The sequence below is a fragment of the Lathyrus oleraceus genome, chromosome 1 (assembly GCF_024323335.1).
Source record: "Lathyrus oleraceus cultivar Zhongwan6 chromosome 1, CAAS_Psat_ZW6_1.0, whole genome shotgun sequence".
NCBI classification, from domain to species: domain Eukaryota; kingdom Viridiplantae; phylum Streptophyta; class Magnoliopsida; order Fabales; family Fabaceae; genus Lathyrus; species Lathyrus oleraceus.
The window spans coordinates 57,027,526-57,048,198 of record NC_066579.1 but is presented as its reverse complement, the minus strand read 5'-3'; the positions used below and the strand labels follow the sequence as shown (position 1 = coordinate 57,048,198).

General features: G+C 33.7%; 1 protein-coding gene across 1 annotated transcript; it reads left to right on the top strand.

The window, feature by feature from the left end:
* Positions 1 to 18,700: 18,700 nt before the first annotated feature.
* LOC127109916 (glutathione S-transferase U7) lies at positions 18,701 to 19,888 on the top strand. The gene is made up of 2 exons (XM_051046073.1): positions 18,701 to 19,057; positions 19,192 to 19,888. The coding sequence occupies exons 1-2, from the start codon at positions 18,749 to 18,751 to the stop codon at positions 19,555 to 19,557; spliced, it is 675 nt and encodes a 224-aa protein (XP_050902030.1). The 5' UTR covers positions 18,701 to 18,748; the 3' UTR covers positions 19,558 to 19,888.
* Positions 19,889 to 20,673: the final 785 nt, after the last annotated feature.

The following is a 20,673-nucleotide window of genomic DNA, read 5'->3' as shown; positions in this document are numbered from 1 at the left end:
GAGAGGAATTGAAGGCTCAAGACCATATCCCTTTTCACGTAGATTATTGTGAAAATGATTTGATTAAGTTATATGTTTGTGGAAAAATGACAATTGTTCGACTAACCGAGTAAGAGTACTCGTATTCAAACAATTGAGGAGAGATGTTGAAGGCTCAAAATCATCTCCCTTTTTATTTCGTTATTATGAAAATATTTTGATTTAATCTTGATTTAAGGCTTGTAAAGAAACGACAATTGTCTAACTGACTAAGTAAGAGAACTCGTATTCAAACAATTGAGGAGAGAAGTTGAAAACTCAAAACCATCCCCCTTTCTGATTTCTAAATGAAATAGTATTTAATTGTGGTTAGGTATTATAATTAATTTGAACGAAAATACTCGATATTGAATCGAGGTTTGGATGTGTGTTTATGAATGAATTGGATTCTAGTGAATCAATCATCTACTCGATTAATTAATAACCGAATAGGTCTCATTGTAAGAAAGTCCAAGAGTAAGCTATGTGAGGTGGATGACGATGCTTAAAAGCGACCAACTTACAAAAGCGTTTGGAAATGGGCTTGAGGTTAAATCAAGAATTGTGTGATTTTTTCTAAATGATTTGAATGGTTTTGAATTGAATGGGTTTAACTTAAGAATGATTAAAATGGTGGTAAAATAGATCGATCAATGTTTAATTTCCAGAGTTAATTTATTAAAATTTGATTAAAATGATTAATTTCATTAATTCAAACTAATTATCAAAATTATTTAATAAAATAATAAAGTTAATTAAAATTAATTAATCAGAAGTAAACTAACTAAGCGATATTTTAATCAATTAGTTGATTTAATTAAAAAGAGATAGAAATAAGTGATGACGTCAATTTTAAAAATCAAATTGAGTTGGCTTAAATGTGCTCAAAACTGGTTAGGGCGAAACGACCATATGATTAGTGTCATACGCGAGATCGTAACGCGGTGATAACATTCTATTGATGTGTTAGAATTTGACGGTATATCAACATAAGATCAATGTTGAAATCGTTAATTTAATCCGTCATAACACAATGCAAATATGCGATATCAAATCGATATTATGTACATAAACTAATTTATTGACAAAGTTTATTACAATATACAAGGCATAACGGCTAATGGGCCAAGGTCAAATCAGTAATTTGATATTGATAGCTTCAATCAAAGCCCATCTTCATAATATTTAAAGAAAAATTAAAATTAAAATCAATGAAGAGTAATTTATTAAAGAAAAGAGAAATTGAAGTAAACTGATTTGTCACTAACCGAAAACGTAAACTGAGTAAAGCTGATCCTTGACTTTTCGTGTATAAATTTTTACAATAAATAAAAAGTATTTGGTCATCTCCATCTCCCTCTTCTAAATTTCGATACTCCTTCCATGAACTCTTATATGAATAAATTCCAAACTCAAACTAAATTAAACAACAGCTATTTAACTTTAAGCTCAGTTCAATGTATAACGAACAATAAAACATGAGGTGAAGCAGTTACCCATTCGCGGCAGACAGATTGATGATATGCATCTCAACTGTATTTATTGTTGAGGTTCAATCGAAGTGTTGTTGCGTGTCACGATATGTGGCCGTCTGAATGGTGTAGTGAGTGCTCGAGATCAAAGTCGAAGCCGACGAACGGAGGTCGTACATCGGTTGCAAGTGCGGATGAACGAATCCAGTGACATCATAATCAGATCTTAAGCTCAAAATTAGACGTTTAACGATGATGATGAATTCTGAAACGAGATGGAGGCGGACCGTGGATGTTGTGATGCGTGACGATAGAGGTTGGATTTTGATTTAGGTAAGGAAGAGAAAGAAGACGTGGCGGTCGTGAGGGTGTTGTAGTCGCGACGGCGGGTGATGGGGGTCGTCACGGTGGTGGATCTTGACGAAGGAAGCAACAACGGTTGAAGGTGATTGGGAAGGATGTGCGACGTTATGTCACTGTGTTGGTGGCGGACGGTGGTTAACACGGTGTAAGGGCGATAATGGTTGTTTTGACGGTGACGTGAGTCGTCGACGACGACAAAATGGAGAAGAGGTGTGGGTTCGTTGTGGTGGTTTGGTGACGTCTTAATGGAGGCGGTGGTGCGTGCTGTTGATGGTGGTGGCGCGGATGTGTGTGAGACATAGTGTTTGAAGAAGAAGAGGAACAATCCTCTTTTTGCTTTTCGTTTTATGCTCAGTAGAGAGAGAGAGAGAGAGAGTAGGCTAGTTTTTTTTGAGTCAGTGGAGTGTTTGTGCCTCCTTTATTCTTTTTCTCTTTTTTTTTCTCTTTTTTCAAGCAGGGAGAGAATTATTGAGGAGTGAGGTGAGTGAGCTAGAGAGAGAAGAGAGGTAGCGTTTTTTGATTGGAGAGTTTTTTCTTTCTTTGTTTTTTAGTGACTAGAGAGACGTTGGTAGTGGTGTGCCATTGGTGGTCCTTTGTTCCTTTTTTGTTTTCCTTTTCTCTTTGTGACCGTTGGAGGGTCTTTTTTTTTTCAATCTTTCATTGCCAACTATTTTTCTTTTGTGGCCACCCGTCCCCCACTATTGGGAAATCCACTTCTATTTATTTCTTTAAAATTCATATTATTATTATTTTGATTGTTCATGATTGGTAGACACACACACGGATAGCTTATTATAGACCCTTGATTAATCTCGATTTAACGATCGAGATTACATCAAAGAAACACAAATGCCAACTAATTTTAAAGATGTCAACATTATCCTTTCTAAATGAGTTAATTGGTTTAAAATAATTTAGATCAATTAAATTAAATAGAATTCACAATTTCAAAAATGAATGTGATAAAAATAAAATGAAGACATGAAATTTTTTATTTATTTAATATGAATATTTGGGCGAAAAAAATAAAATTAAAACGGCTAATAGTGAATAAAAGTCGGGTGGAAATTTACTCGAAAAATTAAATGGAATGCACTAAAATGATCAGCACGAAATAAGCTTATTAAAAAAATATAGCATTTCCTTAAATTTTGAAATAACTTTTCATCGGTTAAAAGACTCAGACGGATTAAAATGCAGTTGAAAAAGTCGTCGAAAAATATAATGAGCACACCAGGTCAAACCACGCGAACCGTAGATTAATAATACTGACGTCTGTAAGCTTGATTTCGAAATTTTTTACTCGTTGATTTTGCACGTACTTGAGAAATGATTTAACCAAATTGTCTTTATATTCTAGAATTTATTCCGACTGATATTTTAGGTGTTATTTAGGAAGAAATGCATTTCATGCTATACATATGATGCAAACTGAAATAAAAACTGAATTTATGAAAGTTTTAAAATGCCCGAACAAAATTGGGGTATGACAAATACCGAGTCTCACAGTCGGTGAACTTCTTATTGAGGAAGTAAATCGCATACTCTTTCTTCCCAGATTCGTCTTACTGACCAAAACACGACCCATACTCTCATCAAGCACAGCCAAATACATAATCAACGGTCTTCTTTCAACAGGTGGAGATAGAATCGGAGGCTCAAGCAGATACTCTTTGATACTGTCAAAAGCTTTCTGGAAATTCTCGGTCCAATCACAAGATTGATCTTTCCGAAGAATCTTGAATATAGGCGCACATGTGGCAGTCATATGCGATATAAATCTCGAGATATAATTCAAGCGGTCGAGAAAACCTTTGACTTGCTTATCAGTTTTGGGCGCATGCATTTCTTGTATTGCTTTGACCTTGGCAGGATCAACTTCAATACCCTTCTCACTGACAATAAAGCCCAACAACTTACCAAAATGAACACCAAGAGTACACTTATTGGGATTCAAGAGGAGTTTGTACTTCCTCAAATGCCGGAATAACTTCAACAAATGCTCAACATGTTCTTATTTATCACTTGATTTGGCAATCATATCATCAACATAAACCTCAATCTCTTTATGCATCATATCATGAAAAAGAGTGGTCATAGCTCTCTAGTATACTAACCAACTGTAGCGGGGTTTTCGTTACCTTTAGGTTTATTGACTAAACCAAAAGTAAGCATACAATTCGAGTCGCCACCGCACTTTTATTTGTCCAAAGGAAAGGCTAAAAAGAGAACAAAAGCCAAGTAAGAAGTTTTATCAAATCAAAAACTAATGAAATGTCAGAGATCTGGGTAAGGGGGTTGGTTATGAAATGGGAAGGTTTTACGCATCCAAAACATCCTTAGTACTCTAAGGGAACCCTTTTTGCAAGTATGTGTTGTAGGTTGGTATTTATGTAAATATGTGCAAAAGATTGGAGGGATGAGAAGAGAATAGATTATACTTATAAGTTTGTTGTTTGAATGGATGAACCCATTGCCTACGTACCATCACAAAGAAGGATCAAAACCTCGTAGTTCGGGGTAAAAATCTCAAAGATTGGTGAATTGATTTGATCAAAATCCTTAATGTCTTTTGTTATCAAAGGGAGAAAACTCAACCTAAACCAACAATCCACCATGTGAGGAAGGCTTCAACATGCCAGTGAGGGGTTAACCCTATAATAAGCATGGAAGACTTATAATCCAATCACTAAGGATGAGGTGAGATTTACATCAACCACTATGATAACTCAAACCTATGACTCATGTTTTTGAAAAGGTTTTAACAAGGTAGCCATTGGAACCACAAAACAACTTGAAATGAGTTATATTTACAAGTTAGATTTATTTACAAAATGAAGTCAAAGTTGGATTAATATTTATTCACAATGAGTATTGATGAAAATGGTTTTTAAAAGTCAAAGGCAAAAGGCCTAGGTTTCTAATTTGAAGCAAAAGTCAAAGTTTTGAAAATGATTTTTGGCTTGGTTAGAGTGAGAAGGATAAGAGAAGGGCTAGTCCTAAAGCAATGTAAAGATAAGAGGGAGAAGATAAAACCCTTGGAGTTCCTTTTCTTGAAATCATAGAGATGATTCAAGATGCTCCTTTCCTTTGGACTTAGCACACAATCAAGCAATCAAATAATTTAGATTCAAGCTCCTAGGATCTCCATTTGGCTTGTCTCTCTTAACTTGGCTATTCATGACAATGGTCCTCTTTTACTATCTCAAGATGGAATCCCTATCACACAAGAGCAAACATCAAAAAGTTCACAACACAATAAGGGGAATGGACAAAGAATAAGTTCAGATGAGAAGTCTTTTAAAGTCAACTTTAAAATTTTAGCATTCTAAAGGCATGAGGCCTAGTTGCTTTTTAACTCCTTTAAGCATGGGTATGTCCTAATTCTAAATCCTTTCTCCTTTTTGCATTAGGTTCACACCAAACAAAGACAAAACAATCACAAGACAATAATATATTTATATACAATAATGAGCTCAAATGAGCAAAAGAAAAATGACATAAACATAAAATATGTGCTCAAGTGAGCAAAATGAAAAGCAATATGAATAAATGAGCAAGAAATAAATTGCATTAAAAGTAAATTGCAAGAAATTAAATGCTCAAATTAAAATTAGTAATTAGTATGGTTATGTTAGTTTGTCATAAGACAATGTAGCGCTATGTTAAGCAATCGTAAGTGGACTAATGTAGTAGTCACACCTATCTGAGGCCGGTCAATAAAACTATAGCCAAGTAAATACAAGTTAGAGATCATGACTAGTAAGCCAAGCTCCACAAATTTGCCATGCCAAAACAAAAGGGGAAGGGCCTTGTATGGACTTTAGGTTTTTTGCTTAACCAAGAAGCAACCTATCTTGGACACAAAATAACTCACTTGATCTTGGATCAAGTTGAGTTTGGTTTAGATCAAAGAAGATTAAGCCTCTCATTTGTCAAGACCAACCATAAGACATTAACTCATTGGCCAAATTATGAAAAGAAAGGGATGAAGATGAAATGGATGAAAAGAGAATTCAAGCATCAAACTCAATTGATCAAATGTGAACCAAGCCATCATCAATCAATGCCAAACAGAAAAGAAATGAAGATTACAAGTCAACAAGTCAACCATATTTTTTTGGTATTTTTTGAATTAACATAAAATGCAAAATAAAATAATCAAAATATGGTTAAACCTCAAATTTAATTCAAATCAACTTCAACAAGTCCAATTAAATTCTCATAGGTCTAACATGGTCAAACAAACTTAGACAAATTTTCTCAATAATTTTTGAAATCAGAAACTATTTAAAAACAATTAAAAACAATAAAAAATAACACAATATGAACTAAAATCTCAAATAAATCTCAAATAAAATAAGAAATTGATGAGACTATTTTTCATTGACTTATCATGATCCATAGGTGTTAGGAAAATATTTTTGGATTTTTTTAATATCAAAAGGTATTTTAAAATGAATTAAAACTATTAAAAACCAAATAATTAACAAAAATTATTAAATGAAGTCACAAAAATAATTAAAAATCAAAATATGAAACTAGATTTTTCAAGAAAGTTTTTGGCATTGGTCTCATATCTGTGTGACTTCAAATAACATATTTATGAATTTTTGAAAATAAAAGAAATTAACAGAAATTAAAAGAAAATAAGAATAATAGGAAAAATGCGCAACCATCAGATCAATTCATTAATTGACGTGGCAAGGGATCAAAGGCTCAGAGGCGCGGATGCATGGTGAACTCAAGTCAAGCGCGCAACACATGACATTAAAATAAGTAATCACATTGGATGACCAAGATTATAACATTTAGACACGATCCAAGGGCTGTACAGCAAACACGTGGGGATGGTGGTGGAAACCACCATCTTCTCCGGCGATCCAACAAGTTCCGGCCACCACGCGCAGGGAAAAAGTTTGTAATGAAAATGAAATGTAAGGACATCAAAATGAAGCTTAGGTGATGTACATCACCACTGTAACCATGGATCATCCTCACTCTTCCGATTTAGAGAGAAATGTGAGATGGAAGATCATGGTATGTCAACTGGAATGGCATGATTTGAACAATTAAGACCACCACTGGCCTGCCTCAAGTGAGAGGACTTCAGAAAACCACACAAACCAAAGAAAATCACATTGAATTGCAAGATCTAGATCAAAATAGTTTGAGTTCCTACCTCTGAAATGAAGCTTCAAATTCCACAAATTCTTCAAGATCTTAATCTACTTTTGCCCTGGAAGTGTGATTGAGATGATAGGTTAAGGAATTGAGCTTTGAAAATCAACTAATGATGCTGAATTTCAAGCTTGAAAGAGAAAGAGAAATCTGAAAATTCCTTTAGTGAGGGTTGGGATTTCAATTCTGCAACACTTCAGGTCTCCACTTGGTTGTCAAATGAGTGAGATTGAGCTCCTATTTATAGCTGAAGAGGGTTGCAAGACATGGTTCCCTCGTATGCATGGGATTTGAATTCTTCTTGCATGGGCCTATACAGGCGCATGTAAGGCCCAATGATGGGTGATACACCATGCTGAGATCAACTAGAATTGAATTGGACGTGCAATTGTGATGGAAATAGCTTGCACATGAAGTTACAACATGAAATGCAAAAATGACCATAAAGAGAAAGCTCTTCGAAACTCCCACATGGAAAGTACAAAAAAGTAATGTGAGTAATGGTTAGAAAGCCCTTGAAATAAAGAACAAAGGTCATGTTGGTCAAAAATTCTTTTGGAATTTGGAAATTGATGAAAATTGGTTGTGAAAATACAAGTACAAAACATGTTTAAGTCACCTTTGAAAATTTTCACCAAAAGTAAGCCTAATCAAACCCCTCTGTTTTCATGATGCAAGCTTCAAAAGGAAAAACATCTAACATTAAAGTTGTAGATGTTTTCAAGATGATAAGTTTAGACTCAAATTTTGCATCATTTGGATTTTTCATGAGAAAGTTATGGGCATTTGAAGTTGGGCACTTTTTCAAATTCAATGACTTAGGTCCAAAGTGACCTATAATGTTTTGTATTATCACATGTATTTCTTTTAAGATTATGAAATTTTTTCCAACATAACATTTGAATTATACATCTTAATACTTCCAATGCATTTAGTCTCACCTAAAAATCATAAAAATTAAGGAAGTTAGGTCCTTGGGAAGTTGACCTAAAATTAGGGTTTCAGTCAAAATGACCTATAATGTTTTGAAATGAATGATGGCCTTAAGAGTTTCAAATGGATTTTTGATGAACATGAAAGTTGTTCATATGGTTCTTAAGAACTTGTTTTCTCTTGGGGTCATATTCATTTGACAAACACATCACAATTTGTATCTCAGTGATCTTCAGTTTAGTCAGATGACTTGACTGGTCAACTTTTCAAGGCCAAACTTCCATACTTGATGAATGAATGATTGAGGATTATCAAATAGGCTCATATATGAATAAAATAATGAATTAAATAACTTAACTTGATTAAATTTTATCATAGGTTGAGGTTGCTTCATGAGCAAGGCACGGTTGAAACACAATGAAATTAGGGTTTCCTTGGGAAACAATCCTCAAGCCCTTTGGGTTATCTTGATCAAATTGGCAAATTGAGATACTTGGGAGACATATATTATGATTAGGAGATTTGTGGACCATTTTCATGCTTGTTCTCATCTTCATCTAGCCATATTATTGAGCTTAGGGGTTCTCATCTTCATCTAGCCATATTATTGAGCTTAGGAGCCTCCTAGGAGCATGGGAGCACATGATCACTTGAGCTTCAAAACAAAAAGAATTAGTGACATATTTTTGTGCTTTTGGTTAGTAATCAAAATAAGAAAATCAATTATATACAATACAAGCATGCTTGGTGGTCTCAAACCACTCACACAAATCCCAACCCTAGGGTTAAGGAGCCAAACATACTATGATCCTTGAGGCAATGCACTGAGCAATGATATGATGCCATGAGGGATCTTAGGGTCAAAATTAGGGTCTTACACCAACACAATGCCAACATTCCTAGCAATACATAATAGAAACATCACCAACCTAACAAATATCCCTAGCACACCATGATGTGTCATCTAGCAATAGGCATCTCAATGGGAGTGCATCAACACAGCATCATGCACAAACATTCCAAGCAAGCACCTCACAAGCCATGACCAAGCTGCACCATTGGAAGGTTAACTACTTTGGTTCAATGAATTTCTTGTTATGCTTTTCTCCACTCATTCCTAAAGCCTGCAATGGATAACATGAGCCAACTTTGCAGTAAAACCAGTGGGGTTATATGAAAGACAAAGGGAAATAAGATACACATGTTTGAGCTTGTAAGGCATTGGTAAACATAACATAAAATTGCTCATAAATCACTAACAATTGGCAATAGAAAGAAACCTGTTCAACAGGTGAGGAATCAATTTGCAAGGCATATCCCACTTAAGTTATAAGCTTCCAATACCAGTCAAAGAAAAACAATTCAGAATCAAGTAACATTCACCCATCCTAACCAATCAACTAACTTCCCAACTCAATGAGTTAACTGCAAACTCACTGAGTTCATTCTAACTGTTTCCTAAGCTAGTTCCAAACCTAACCACAACTAACTCCAAACCTACACTTATCCAAAGATAACTCTTATAAATTAACATCACCTCTATCATTTCAAGAGGTTGGCAATTACCATTCTGAAAACTCTTGAAAGCAATTGGAACCTCTCTCTCACCCTCACCACACGCACTCTCTTAAAGCAGTTGAAGCTCACCATTAGAGCTTTAAATTTGTTTGTGCTTAAACCTCCTCAAGATCTCTCACTCTCAATCCAGAAGAAGAAGAAGAAGAAGGATCGAAAGAAGAAGAAGAAGTGTCAAACGAACTAGAGGCAAGGATACATAAGCATTTACCTGACTCCAGCGAAATCTCCAGTCATGGTGAGTTCTTTCTTCCCTTGATCTCTTCCAATTATTATGCATAGACGGTAGGGTTTTAGGAGAGGAACCAAAGCCCCAATCCCAAGGGCTTTGAATCAATGTTTCTAGGGTGTAATTTAGGATTAAATGGCTAGGGTTCATATACGTATAGCTTCGGTTAGGATCTTAGGAGAATCCTTGCTCATAATTGATAATGGATTAGGGAAGAGCGTGATTGTGGGAGTATTTTGGTGGCTTGAATTCAGGTATTGGTGGCCACCGCCGCCAAACGCGATGGTCATAGCGGTGGGCCATGGTGGAATCTGTTTCTAATGAAGTCAGGGCAGCCATATGAGCATGGCGCGCATTTGGTCACACTCAAAGGTGTTGACCAAGGCCAAGTCAACACCTTCTATTGGGTTGATTCAAGATTGGGCCCATTTTCATTTAGGGTCACACACCACCAAATTCAATCATGCGCCCCCATCCTGAAACCAAATCCATTGGGCTTTTCAGCCAAGGCCCATGCGCCTGAATTCAAATCCACACCACCAAACCTGTGTTCTGCACCTCTTGGCCTATTCCATCTTTTAATTGAATTTTTTTGCATTTTAATGTTCATTTTATCTTGTTATTTGTTTTCTAATTAGGGTTTAATTAGAACCATTTAGATTAGGTTTTATTAGGTTTGGAATTTAAATAGAATTTTGTAAATTAATGTAGTTTTAATAAGCAATTAGTAAATAATTGGATTTTGATTATATTTAAAACAATAGTGCAATTTATAAACATAGGTAATTTTAGAATTAATCCATTTTGTAGTTTTCTAATTATATGCTAATTAGAGAGTTAATTTGTACTCATAATTGAACATTTTTGTAAAGATACCATTTTACCCTTTAGAATTGATTTTGGGTACTTTATCCATGTAATCACATGCTCCCTTAGAAATAGAATTAACATAGATTTTTTTATCAAGACTTTGATCAACATTAACATGCTCCTCTAGGATTTTAACATAGAATTTTCAATCAACTATAGCATGATCCCTTAGGATAGTTTAATTAGTATCTAGCCATTAGATTAAACTCTAACCTAGCTTCCAAATTATTTCAAATCCTCTGATTTAAATTGATCAAAAGCAATTTTGATCAATTAAATCCTTTGAACTTGTATAATCCCACAGTATAAATTGAGTGACCAAAAGACCCTTGGTCACTTAAAAAGATTTTTATTCTAAGTTGTGGAGCTCAAAGCCTCAAGTCAAGATCTTCAATCAAGGCATCCTCAGTCACATCAAGTAGCGGATTATACAAGATAACTCATAGGTTAACACTTGGTAAATACGATTAAAATTGTATGAAACGAGCCTTAAGTAATAGGGAATGACGAGACAGAGTCTCTCATATCCTCGTCTAGAGAGACTTTGCGTATGGGGTGTATGAACCTAAATATTCAAAGTGTTCTCCCTTATTCATAGACTTTAGTACAATACGAATCGATTAAACTACCAAGTCTTCTTCATACAAAATCAACATCAACACAAGGATCAACAATGAAGATTCTTCACCAGTAACTTGTCAGTTAAGAGAAGTATCATGCGCTACGAGCCTTAATTAATAGGGAATGACGAGACGGAGTCTCTCCTATCCTCGTCTAGAGCGACTTTGCGTATGGGGCGTAGGCCCTAAATATTCAAAGGATTCGCCCTTATTCATAGACTTTAGTGTGATTCTTATCAATCGACTGTCAAGTCTCTCAATTCATCTCTCCATTCTATTCATTTTTATTCAATCATTCAATCACTTTCTTTTGCCTCCAATCATCCTTGCTTTCAGCCCTAGTGGGTTGAACCACGAAAGCTATGATTTCCTTATTGCACTATAAGGATACGTAGGCAGGAAAACCCAGTTTCTTTGTGAGCTACCGTATCTATTGCTACCCTATTTATCAATCAATTATTCTCCTTTCATTCAATCAATACCATCTTTTTGAGATCAATCATACTTCTCCTTGGACTCCTTGTCTATCCTTTTAGGACGATCTAGCGACAATCCACCTCATCAATCGAGAGTTTTTTAGAACTACACCCAAACACTTAATCCAGACCTTCTTTTTTTCTTTATCCTATAGTGGCAGTCTTACTAGCCCACATACTGGTAAATGCCTACCTTGCTCTTTGATTCAGAGTATATCTCCTTCTTGGATCCAAGATATTATCCTTCTTGATCTCTAACTGTTTGTTCCCCATCCAGTGATACATTATTCCTTGTACTATATAGTACTGCAATCATTCCTTGAAGTGGTGTTTCTCCTCCGCCTTAGGGAATTATTCATATCTTTCACAATCCATTATCTACCTTCGATCATAAATCGTTCACCCAGTGACATGTTATTTCTTTGACATCGAAATACACTTTCTTTGGAATTCCATACATACCCTTTTAGGACGTATATCGAATAGTCCGCATTTCTACCTAGAGTTGTTTGGGCTACACCCTCAGACACTTAATTCCTCCTTTTTTGGCTAATTGCCCTATAGTGGCAGTCCTACTAGTCCATGTATCGATTAAAGTTGTCTCCCTCTATGGTACAAATCTCATTTCTCTTATGGATTCCAATACACTTTCACCTTTCAGTTTCAAACAATATTTCTTCAGTCACTTGTTACCAAACACTCTATTTTGTGCCTTTGGACATTTCATTCCGTCCATCTCCATGATACATTCATATTCTACCTTCCTTCACTCCATGTGATATATCAATTATCTTCGATCCAAATACACTACCTCCTTGTGCTCCTTCTTACGTCATCTTATGAACCAAGAGACGTTTGGGACTGTGCCCGAACACTTATTTCTTCGTCTTTTTGGTATTACCCTATAGCGACAGTCTTGCTAGCCTGTGTACTGGTAATATCCACTTTACTCTTGGGTTCATCTTTTCACCCTTGTTGGAGTTCAAAACACTATTCGTTGGTTCAGATCATACTTTAATCGCAATTCTTTTCATCTCCCACTTCTAGTTCTATGTACTACGAAGCTCTGAATTCCTCATTGCACTATGAGGAGACGTAGGCATGAGGGCCCTAATCCTCACCGATCACTTTATATATTTTCTTTTCCTTTTCCCCTATTCTTTTGCGAGTAATCTTTAGATATAACACCTATTCGAGCGAGAACAATCAAAACGGTTCCCATGGAGTACCATTGATGTTTGGGATGTTAATACATTCCCCTTGCATAACCGACTTCCTTACACAACATATCTCTTTTCCCCGGGTTTTATCGATGTTTTCCCTTTCCTTATGGAATAAATAAAGTTCGACTGCGACTCTGTTGGATGTTCGAGTGTGCGATACGTTCGAGTATATTTCCGCTAGCTTCACTTAGTAACAAGATTAACACACCCCGGCGTTTGATAACCAAGATTGCATTCCATGACATGCTTCTTTACCTCGCCCAGCAAATCAAGATAAAAACTCTTTTCTAATTGAGGAGAAATTACTTATCTGTAGTAATGGAAATTTCTTGCTTTATAGTTGGCCATATCGGCAACCCAAGGTCTTTCAATTACAACAAATAAATGCTCATATGGAATAAAAGTTTAGCTAACACATTTTGAGTTAATTTATGAGTTAACACATGTTTTTCTCCTAGTAATTTACGAGTTCTCCCACCGTGAAAGATGATTAGCTAACAAATTTTCAAATCTCTTTTTGTATTTTATTTTCATGTCGAATTCTTGCAACAAAAGTTTTCATCTAAGTAATTGGGGCTTAGAATCCCCTTTTACGAGTAAATACTTGAGTTTTGCATGATCCGTAAAAACAATAACCATGGAATCAATTAAATAAGAGCAAAAAAATTTCAAAGTAAATACTACAACTAATATTTCCTTTTCAGTAATTGAATAATTGAATTGATTTCAATTAAGGTCCTTTCTAGCACAATATATAGCATAGAAATATTTATCATTTTGTTGGCCTAGCATTGCCCCAACTGCAGAATCAGTTGCATCAAATTTAAGCTCAAATGGTAATTCCCAATCAAGAGAAATGTTTACGAGGGTTGTGATCAACTTTTCTTTAATGAAAAAAATTGTAATCATTAATTATCAACAAAAATTCATTTTCCCTAATAAGGAGTTGACACAAAGGTTTATCAATATTTGAAAAGTCTTTTATGGAACGTCGGTAGAAATCATTGTCTCCTGAGAAACTTCTCACTTGTTTCACATTAATAGAAAGTGGTAATTTTTATATCACTTCAATTTTTGCTTGACCCATCTCAATTCCCTTTGAAGAGATTTTATGTCCTAAAATAATTCTTTTATTTACCATAAAATGACATTATCCCCAATTCAAAACTAGATTTATTTCAATATATCTCTTCAAAATAGAACTTAAGTGATCTAGATAATTGTCAAATGATTTTACTAATGGCTAAAAAGTCATCCATAAATACCTCAATAGATTTTCTAATCATGTTAGAGAATAAAGAAATGCCTTTGAATTGTGGTTGGGCAATTGCATAAATTGTAAAGCATCCCTCCTATACGCAAATACTCCAATTGGACATGTAAAAGAAGTCTTCTCTTGATCTAGCGGATCAAGGGAAATCTCATTATAACTTGAGTAACCATCAAGGAAACAATAATAGGCATGATTTACTGATTTATACAACATTTGATCCATGAATGGTAGAGGAAATGATATTTCCTCATTGCCTGATTCAACCTCTTATAATTTATACACATCCACCAGCCAATAACTATATGAACTGGTATCAACTTGTTCTTTTCATTCCATATGACTATCGGTCTTCTCTTTTTAGGTACCACATGAATCGGACTAACCCATGAACTGTCAGAAATAGGATAAACCATCTCAGCCTCAAGCAACTTAAACACTTCTTTATTCACTACCTATTTAATTGTAGTATCAAGCCGTCAATATGGTTGGAAGATTGATTTGAATCCTTCTGAAAGCTTGATCTTATGCATGCAACAAGCTATGCTCATCCCCTTCAAATCATATATGCTTCATCCAATTGCTCCCTTATTTTCTCTCAACACTCTCATGAGCTTTTCTTCCTCTAAGCTAATTAGAGAGCTACTAATAATGGTGGGTTACATCCTTTGTTCTCCCAAGAAGACATATTTTAAATGTGGAGGAAGATCTTTCAACTTAGGGATATTAGATCTTTGAGATTTCATTGATTCTAATATATTTGGCTCATGACCACTCAAATTCTCAAATTTTCTTTGTAATTTCTCTATAAGAGACACTTATAAGTGACACACACATTGCTCAAATACTCTATCTTGTCTTTCCTTAATTGTATCAATAGAATTCATAATAACTCGCTTAATAGGCAACAATGATGACTCACTTTGAGACATTTCCTTAACTACCTCTTCGACTGCATCAACACGATAACACTGAAGATTTTTATTATGGCGACACATTATTCAAACACATAAAAAATTACCTGCTCATTTTGAAATCTCAATATAAGTTCACCTAACTCCACATATATCAAAGATCTACTTGTTGACAATAAAGGTCTTCTAATAGTTAGAGATACTTTTAAATCTTCAACCAATTCTAGAATAATGAAATTTGTCGGAAATATAAAATCATCAACTTTAACCAACATGTCTTGAAGCACGCCATAAAGATAAGTAATTGAGTAATCTTCTAGGGTTAGAGTCATCCTAGTAGTCTTAACATCATCATAATCAAGCTTATTAATTATCAAAAAAGGCATCAAGTTGATGTTGCCCTCTAAATTGCAAAGTGCGCGTTCAATCTTTAATTTACCAATTGAATAAGGAAACGTGAAATGGTCATGATATGTTAGCTTTGGCGGAAGCTTCCTTTGGATAATTGTGATGCATTATCCTGTCAAAAATATGCTTTCATCATCTCACAATTTTCTTCTTTTGGATAATAAATCTTTCATGAATTTAACATAAATATGTATTTGCTCTAATGTTTCCCTAAAAGCAATGTGGATATGAAGTTTGGTAAACATCTCTATAAACTTCTTGAACTTCCCCTCTTCCTTTTCCTTCTTCTTTTTCTTTACTTTTTGGTAAGGTAATTTAACATAATATAGGATCATTTGCTTCTTGTCGTCACCCATGGTGATTTTCTTCTTGGTTCTCCTTCAAATTGAGTCTTTATCAATCAACTTCTCACTTTTCCCACTCAATGGTGTTTTCACTATATTCTCACTTTGTCTCCCTTTATTTATTTTTATTTTTTCTCTTTATTCTTTTTCAACTTCTCCCTCATCTACTAATTCATATTTATCTTCAACTTCTATCTCAACTTCATTTTTTCTTTTCAACTTCAGTCGCCTTATTCTTCTCACTCATAAGACTTACTACTATAGGAACTACTATGTTTCTTAATTCAATAGCTTTGTAACTCCCATTCCTATGATTATCCAATGTATTCCCATTAAAACCAATATTTGATTGAGATGTCATTGTCTAGATAACTAACCAATTTGAGTTTCAAGATTAGTTATGGATGCTTTATTGTTCTTGTTGGACGTCTCTTGAATTATCTGCGTTGCTTCTTGACTTGATTTCAGTACTTCAAAGTTTATTTGAGTCATCTCATAAATTGGTTCATAGTATCTTCTAAATGAGAGGGTTTCCTTGGTGGTGGATTCTGAGGAGCTCTTGATTAGCATTTTGAATTTGAATATTACTCCATTTAATATTAGGATGATCCTTCCATTCAGGATTATACATGTTGGAGTAAGGATTTTCCTCTTTGAAAATTACCAACATAATGAGCCTCTTCAGCGTGACCCTTTGGTACATAGTTTCCATTAACATGACCTTCACTATAGAAATCAAATCTTAACACCTAGACTTAACAAGTATTTCTTGAGCAAGAAAAGTGACACATAATTGCTTTGTTAGGACTTCAAGTTGGGCCAATAAAGTGTGTTAAGTATCAAGCTCCATCATACCTTTATTCCTTGGACTTCTTTCACATTGTGTATGGTATTCATTTTGACACATATTTTCAATCAACTCACTAACCTCATCTTCATTCTTGTTTCTGATAGTACCTCCAGTTGAGGCATCTAAAAGCATTCTAGTTTGAACTTTCAAGACCCGTGTAAAATGTTGCATTTATTCCATGTTGTCCATATTATGATTATGACACTTTCTGAGCAATAATTTAAACCTTTGTCAAGCATCATAAAGAGATTTTCAGTCACCTTGCTCAAAGTTGGAAATTTCTTCTCTTCTTTCTATGAACTAAGAATTTGTGAAAAATCATTCCAATAACTTGTCTTCTAACTAGTCTCACTTGGTAAACATTGTAGTCAATCTTTTCTCTCCCAATTAAAGTAAAACTGAATAGTCTAAGCTTTATTTGGCTATCACTAATTCCATCTGGTGTGCACATAGAACAATTCTTATAGAAACGAGAAAGATGTTCCCAATGGTCTCTAATAACATTCCTATCAAATTAATTCTCGCTCAAACCTTCTAAAACGACGGGATTTGTTGGTTGGATCTCAAGAGAAATTTATCCATCATCGGTCTTTCTGCAGTAATTCTCGCATAATCCGCCAAAGTGGTGTTGGTGGTGGTTGATTATTATTGTTGTTGATATTAGTCGGATCCACTTCCTCTTGGTCAATCTAGTTGTTTAAAAGTGTTGGTGTTGACTCTTTTGATTTCTCTTCCTTTGATAATTGTGTTATTCGGGTTGCTTTCCTATTGGCCTTCGTTGTCTTCTCGATCTTTGAATTTAATAACAATTTTCTAAACCTTTACCTTGCATAAATACTCATAAAAAATATATCAATAGCATTACACGAGTTAACAATAATTAAATAAGAATAACTCAAAAAGAAAAAAAAAATCACGTACAATATAAATGTCTTGTTGAAATTAATCAACAATCTTCGACAGTGGTGTCAAAAACATAATGAACGATTTAGCAAGTATATTAAATCATCGTCATGTAATAAAAATTGAGCTCATATCCACATGAAATATTTCAATCTCAATTCAATAATACTATTGCACTAAGTACGTAAAATTGGGGGTTTTTCAAAAGGGTTTGTTTAACAAAAAAAGAAAATGAAACATGTTAAAATTATCCGTGATTAAAAACTATCATACCTTTTCGAATTAGTTATTTCTTCCTATTTGACAATTATGTCTATTACCTAAAGTTGATCCTCTAGTATCACAATGAATTAACAAAATAGTTATGACTAATTTCTTGACTCATAACGCTCTCTTTTGATCATAATTCTCAGACGCGTCTTAGGTGAATTCGTAACCAAAAAATATTTTATTGAACGTTAATTCCTACATCACAGTCAACTAATTCAATATCTCTAAAATAATTATTGATTGACCAATTAAATTAGATTGAATTTCAAAAGTTAGATTTAGTCATCAGTCTCAGTTTGGAATCAATTCATACATTTTTCAATATATAAAAGATACCGAACACAAATTTAACTTAATAATACTATAATTGCAACAATTTTATTCAATAATACTCGATAGTTACATTATTCAAATTATTAAAAATAAATTCATCTTCAAGATCTAATCAAAAAGAATTTAACTACTCATGATACAGTTATTCATAGCTAAAAGTTTTAAAGATGATATATGAATTAGAGATGAAAGTTAGTCTTCAAAAACCATGTTGCCGTCTAAATCTCCTAAAAGTTTTAAACCCCCTTTCAATATGTCAAATTTTCTTTTATAATGGATTATGGCGTGTCCAAATCATACCACGACGCTAAAGCAGCACGCCATAATTTATACAGATCATTCTACTATATATATATATATATATATATATATATATATATATATATATATATATATATATATATATATATATATATATATATATATATATATATATATATATATATGAGAGAGAGAGACCGAGTATTCATTTCATTAACTGTTGTTGTTAGAACAAATGGGAGAAGTGAAGCTAATTGCATGTCCTCAAAGCTTTCCTTGTGCAAGAATTGAATGGGCTTTAAAGTTAAAAGGGGTTGAATATGAATACATGCAAGAAGATCTATTAAACAAGAGTACTTTACTTCTTGAATCCAATCCTGTCCACAAAAAAGTTCCAGTGCTACTTCATGATGGAAAATCAATTGCAGAATCACTTGTCATCCTTGAGTACATAGATGAGACATGGAAGAACAGCCCTTTGCTACCACAAGATCCATATCAGAGATCATTAGCTCGTTTCTGGGCAAAGTTTATTGATGAGAAGGTGAATATAATAATACCATATGATCCATGATTTTCTCTTCTCTATTTACTTTATAGATCCAAATTTTCTGCCTCTTTTGCTATGTGTTATTATAAGATTTGTTATTTGACCTAAGCTTATTGTAATGGAAACAGTGTTTGGTTAGTGTATGGGGAGCCTGTGTGGCACAAGGAGAAGAAAAGGTAAAAGCTGTTGATGCTGCAATGGAGTTACTAGCATTTCTTGAGAAGCATATTGAAGGGAAAAAGTATTTTGGTGGAGAGAAGATAGGGTATCTTGATATTGTAGCTGGTTGGATATCCTATTGGCTTAATGTTCTTGAGGAGCTTGGAGAAGTTGAATTAGTCAAGGTTGAGAATTTTCCTTCCCTTTATGAGTGGGGTCATAACTTCATCAAAACTTCACCTATCAAAGATTGTGTTCCACCAAGGGAAACTGTGGTTGAATATTTTAGCTTTGGGATTAACTATGTTCGTTCCTTGGCGTCGCCTAAGGAATAGAGTAGTCATCGATTTATATTAGTCTTATCAAAATCTGAATATTGATTACGTTTTGACTTTTGTATTTGGAATTCAATTTATCAAAGTCGAAACGTGGGGTGTCGGTTCTTGATTCGATTGTGTTAAGGATATAAATGATGGTTTTAGAATCTGAATTTGAGAATGATTTTTTTTTATTGAACTAGGTTTTGAATGCAAGACAGGAAATGGGACTAGTATACATAAGTCAATAAGTTTATGTTGTTTTCTTTGGAGTTTGTGTGGTGTTGATTATCTTAGCAGATTTTCTATGTATAATAAGATTTCTATGTATAATAAGTTTTCTGTTCTATTGTGTGGTGTTGGTGTTGATTATCTTAGCAGATTTTCTATGTATAATAAGAAATCTCTCTCGCATTCAAAGAATAACAAGTGATTAGATATGTTGAGAGAAATGTTAAATAAAGACACACCTACCCAAACAAACAAAAAATTAATATTGTCATGTGTTTACTGTTTAGTACTTCTTAAAATCTTGATTAAGTCAAAAGAGATTTCTTATAGGATTGATAGAGTTTAACTTTATAATTTTATAATACACTAATAAAAACTATTTCTTCTCCAATTGTTTTTTAAAAGTATAACTGTATAGTAAATTGCCGAAAATATTAGCACGACCAAGTCATATTAAGAAATTGTACATTGATACATTTAATAATTGGTTGTTTACTTGTTGTATATGTGCAAATTGTATTTGTTAAAGGCAACCAATAAATCACTTAGGCATACCGGATAAGACACACAGAAAAAGTTAGGGCAACTGATGCACTACATTTTCAACAATGTTAACAAAATATCAAGTACACAAGTTATATATCAATATACTATATTATAATTAATTGATTTATAGACGAATGTTTTATATAAAATTATTTATTATTTATAAAATTGGTAAAAGTTTAAAGAACAATTATAATACATACTATTTTTTTATTTTTTTAATAAAATAATTTATATAGGTAGTGATATAAATTAATATGTAAATTATTTTATTATTTAAAATATTACATAGGTGTGAATTTAAGGGAGTTTGACGCTCTATTTACTAGTATTAGATATTGTTATAGTTTCACTTCA